Source organism: Drosophila yakuba, chromosome 2L (assembly GCF_016746365.2).
Source record: "Drosophila yakuba strain Tai18E2 chromosome 2L, Prin_Dyak_Tai18E2_2.1, whole genome shotgun sequence".
NCBI classification, from domain to species: domain Eukaryota; kingdom Metazoa; phylum Arthropoda; class Insecta; order Diptera; family Drosophilidae; genus Drosophila; species Drosophila yakuba.
Window position 1 is genome coordinate 21,073,251 of NC_052527.2, and position 5,077 is coordinate 21,078,327.

Genomic DNA, 5,077 nt, shown 5'->3' on the forward strand with positions numbered 1-5,077 from the left:
TTATTTTTATAACTTGGATTTAGTTATACACTTTGGATTATTTTCTTTTCTCGAACCTTGGATTAATTTTTTCTAACCTTGGATTAATTTTTTCTAACCTTGGATTAATTTTTTTTTCTAACCTTGGATTAATTTTTTTTTTTCTAACCTTGGATTAATTTTTTCTTTTTTTTCGAACCTTGCTCTGCTACCATGTTGATAATAAAGTGGATTGCTTTATTTCAGTTAGAATATATTTATTAATACTTTTGTTTTGTGCGTCGTGCACTTCCATTCAGTTTTACATTCTTTAAGCAAGTGACATAATTATGTTATTTAACATTACATTACATTTCATTACATTATCCGCGATCAGCTGATTCATTCTTATGCTAATTAACATTTCATATCAAGGCATACACATTTATTCCAACAAAGTTGACCATGGTTTGGTCTCCAAGCGGATGCTGTGTTTCTGAGAGTTCGATTATTTATCTTAGCGGGTAGCTAAGCGCTGGCAAAGGCAAATGACAAAAGCAAGAACAAAGGAAAAGCCTCCTAGATTGAAATTTAAAATTTGTTTATAAAATGGGATAGAGTGCTATGTTTGCGGGTTGGATAACTTGCACTTCAGATTACACGAGCATCTCTCAGATCTATTTACTTAACAAAGGTAAAAAGTATGTTGCCGGTGGATTTATACAAGTTTAAGTTACAATTAAAATGTAAGCACTATAACGGTAGTGTCTGTTTGGTTCCTAGATGATTAAAGATTTCGTAAAAATCTAAATGGTATTTGGTTTAGCAATTTCGTCCAAAACATTTTTTTAATGCCAAGAAGCAAATCTCTTTAAAAAAATTTGCTCAAATCGAAAGAAAGTTATTATATTTGTATATATAAAAGTTTATGAGGCGTTTAGGATGACCAAATAAGCCCAAAGCCAGACTTACAAATCTCAGGGCAGAGATGTGTTAAGAAATAATTCATTAGGAAGAAGAACATATCAATTAGTCAACTAGGACCGTCACACTATATAGGAATGGGTCTTATTCTTTAGCGTCCGAGTCGTCTACGGCCAGTTCTGAAGACTCCTCCAAATCACCAGTGTCGTCGAGGGATTGCACATCCTTAAAGTGTAAAACCATGACGATCATAGCCACGAACAAGGCCACGGATACGATAATATTATCCCTCGCCACATCCATCTCGATGGTCCACAGGTACTTGCTAAGCTTCGAGGTGCATCCGGTGCAGTTCTGCTCCCCGCAGCAGCAGCCAATGGGCCAGGTGCGGTTGCTCGAGGCTGTCTGGTAGTCAACTACGCTGGTCTTTCCGCAGCACTCAAACTCCACTTCGACCTTGCCAAGACTGTTTCTTACCCACATCTGCAGCACCAGCATCTCGACGAAGAACTCGAATCTTCCGCGATACATGAAGCGAGTCACTCCAATGCTAATTGTGTACAGCAACACCACGCAGCCTATAAGCATATAACCCGCGAACTTTAAGACGGAAGGATGTCGGGCCATGCAAATCCCAAGAACCGCGTTCAATATGTAGGCAACCATGGTCAGAGCGCGCACCCAAAAAAGCCAGGGGCGCAAGGCGACCGGGTATAGACGTAGGCCCGGAAACATGACCACCTTTAGATAGAGGTGGCTGAGCACGTCAAGCAGAAAGATCAGTCCGACCACCACCAGAACCACATTAATCTGCAAGACGCAGTCGTGCGACATGCGACACCAGCGAAATGGATTAGCCATCTCGCCGGGTTAGGCTCCAGTTGATGAAAGCCGAGCCAGGTGAGCTACACAAATTCCTGTTGTTTTACTTTGAAGTAACAAGACTTCTGCCTACTGTCGCTTTGACGTTCTCCACCTGTCTCCGCTTCTGATTAAAGCCAGTGTGACCCGCCTAAGTGCGTAATATAAACATTTAATTTCCAATTAGCTCTTTGGCCTTCCCCCTCTTCGACCACTAATGTCACTAGTTGCTATGGCTATGAGTGCAAATCAGTTTACCTCTCGAAAACGAAATTGTGCACCTGTTGCGGATGGGGCCACATCGAGAATGGAGACGTGGGTGCGAATAAATATATTTGCGCTTCGACATGAATCAACCGTATGCTGACTGTCCATACAATATAAAAATGTTGTTTGCCATTGCTTATATACCCTTACGTATATATTTAAAAATCAGACGAATGCTATAGTCCAAATCACCGACAATCGGACACCCGTTAATCAGGAAGTTAAAGTGCAAACGAGAAATTTCAACATTTTCTAGAATTGGTAGAATTTTGAGACAAAAATCAGAAAAATATTAAACATTTTCCAAAAGATTGGGCGTATCAATTTTTGGGCATTTTGAGGGATCTAGAGTAGGCGTGGCAAAATGTTTTTTAGCTAATCGATAGGGATTTACAAGACTTACAAAAAATTAAAAAAACATTTGTTAATAGTGTGGGCGTTGGAGTGGGTGGGCCAAAAACGTTTTTTGGCAAATCAAGAAAATTTTACAAAACTAATAAAAAAAACAAGAGAGAACGCTATAGTCGAGTTCTTCGTCTATCTGATACCCGTTAATCAGCTAGTGAAAGTGCGAAGGAGGTCTTCAACACTGACAGTTTTTGGCGGTTTGTGGGCGTTAGAGTGGGCGTGGCAAAAAGTTTTTTGGCAAATCGATAGAAATTTACAAGACTAATACAAAAATGAAAAAATATTAAAACATTTTTCAAAAGTGTGGGCGTGGCAGCTTTGGGCGGTTTGTGGGCGTTAGAGTGGGCGTGGCAAAAAGTTTTTTTGCAAATCGATAGAAATTTACAAGACCAATACAAAAATGAAAATATATTAAAACATTTTTCAAAAGTGTGGGCGTCGCAGTTTTGGGCGGTTTGTGGGCGTTAGAGTGGGCGTGGCAGCATGATTCGACAAACTTGCGCTGCGTCTATGTCCCTGGAGTCTGTATGCTTAATCTCAACTTTCTAGCTTTTGTAGTTCCTGAGATCTCGACGTTCATACGGACAGACAGACGGACAGACGGACGGACAGACGGACATGGCCAGATCGACTCGGCTATTGATCCTGATCAAGAATATATATACTTTATATGGTCGGAAACGCTTCCTTCTGTCTGTTACATACTTTTCAACGAATCTAGTATACCCTTTTACTCTACGAGTAACGGGTATAAATATAAGAAGTTTAAGCTTCACTCACATCGAGTGAGAAGAGAAATTGCGGTATGTAAGATTGCAATTGTATTTCAGGTTAAGTTCAACCCAAGTATCTACTATAGAATAAAACGCCACGCCACGCGCGTAACGCAACGCAACGCACTCCAACTACTCTGTTTGGTATCGAACTCGAGGAGTTTTCTTGGATGTTCTAATGGCATTTCCCCGTGATCAGCCGAGCTGCGAAATTCTTTTATTCGCCCTCTGCGAGATGATGCCATTAAGCTTTCACACCGGCGCACTGTGGTTCCCATTGTATGGGGAAAGCGGCCAAAAATACTTCTAGTTGAGGTAGACACACAAAATGTTCTAATTTTGCTGCAAAAGTATATGAAAAAATCAGCCGGATCGGACCACTATATCATATAGCTATCATATGAACGTTCAGTTTGAAATTATTATTGAAAACTTTTTTGTTTTCAATTATTTTGCAACTAAAACTTGAATTCTTGAAACAATCAGCCGAAAATCGTGATTTTGTTTAAAAAATCATTTAATAATTCAAAAACAAGGTGAAACAATACATAATTTAAAAAGATTGCTCAAGTAAATCAATGGCTTATTTTAAAAGCTTTCACTTGGGTTTGCATGGAAGTTTTCTTTGACCATTAATAAATGGATCACAGCTCAATAGAAGTCTGATCAAAAGGTCCGTATTTGTAAGTACTCTTGATATTTTTCGCGTATGTCTCATTCTAAACAATTTTATGTCCTTATTTTTTGCCTCAGCAGCATCCTCGGAAAGTTCTCCAATGGACACTAAGCAATTATTTATTATTTCTGGTGCATGCAATAAAACCTTGTGGACTTAGGAGGGGAGGTAGTACCAAGGATATAGACCAAAACGAGTCTTGTAAATTTCTATCGATTTGCAAAAAAACTTTCTGCCACGCCCACTATAACGCCTACAAACCGCCAAAAACTGTGTTTAAGACTCTCCACCCTTCCACTAGCTGAGTAACGGGTATCAGATAGTCGGGGAACTTGTAATGGATATTGGTGAACTGGCTTGGGATATAGTATAAAGCCTCGGCTGGAGAGGGAATCGGGGTTCGTGCACTATGCCGCGCTTTGCGCTCAGCTCGCCGGTATTGGGGTCGGGGTTTTCCTATCCCTATAATCTCCTGTGCCCTCCATCCGTACAAAAAGATAAGTGCACTTGACAGAAACTACTCTAATTCAAATAGCAAAAAAACAACAACAACAAAAAAAAAATGTGAATTTAGCGAATTCCCCATAAAACGGAGTAAGCAATAGCAGAGAGCTAGGTGACCGCGTTGTGTTGGGAGTGATCGAGATGTTAGTGATCACTCGTTCCTCTATACCCTCCCTACCTTTGGAAATGGGTGGAACCTGGTGTACATTTCCCCTAGATTAAATTAATTCATCGCATTAATCTTGATATTTCATTGGCATTATGTAGTAGGACAAATTATTATTTATTTACAAAATCATTTATATCAAATCCAATATAGCTCAAACATAACCAAAGATATTTATATTAATCTTAATTCGTTCACTAAGCATAGTTCTAAATCTATTGATTGTATTTGTCTCTTAGTATTTACATGATTTATTTATATTTCTTAGTTTATTGTTTTAGGTTTTATTTTTAGGTGCCTTTTGTTCAAAAGAGTGTTTTAAATATGTATCATTTTATTCTTCCTAAAAAAATTCCGACCTTTACTCTAGAAATTTTACCAAGTTACCATACTATTTTAGTTTTTTAATCACCTAAATTTATTTATTAGTTTATTACCACATTGTTGTCGCCAAGAAGATCGTTGGGCCCAATGAACTGCTACATGGCTGTAAATTAAGGGTTAATCAAGTATGGGTAGGTGTGAATGTATATATGGGTA

General features: G+C 38.7%; 1 protein-coding gene across 1 annotated transcript; it reads right to left on the reverse strand.

Annotated features, from left to right (window-relative positions):
- Positions 1 to 947: 947 nt before the first annotated feature.
- On the reverse strand, positions 948 to 1,846 carry LOC6526199. Its single transcript, XM_002101972.3, has one exon. It carries the CDS (start codon positions 1,741 to 1,743, stop codon positions 1,027 to 1,029), a length of 717 nt encoding a protein of 238 aa, XP_002102008.1. The 5' UTR covers positions 1,744 to 1,846; the 3' UTR covers positions 948 to 1,026.
- Between the last annotated feature and the right edge of the window lie 3,231 nt (positions 1,847 to 5,077).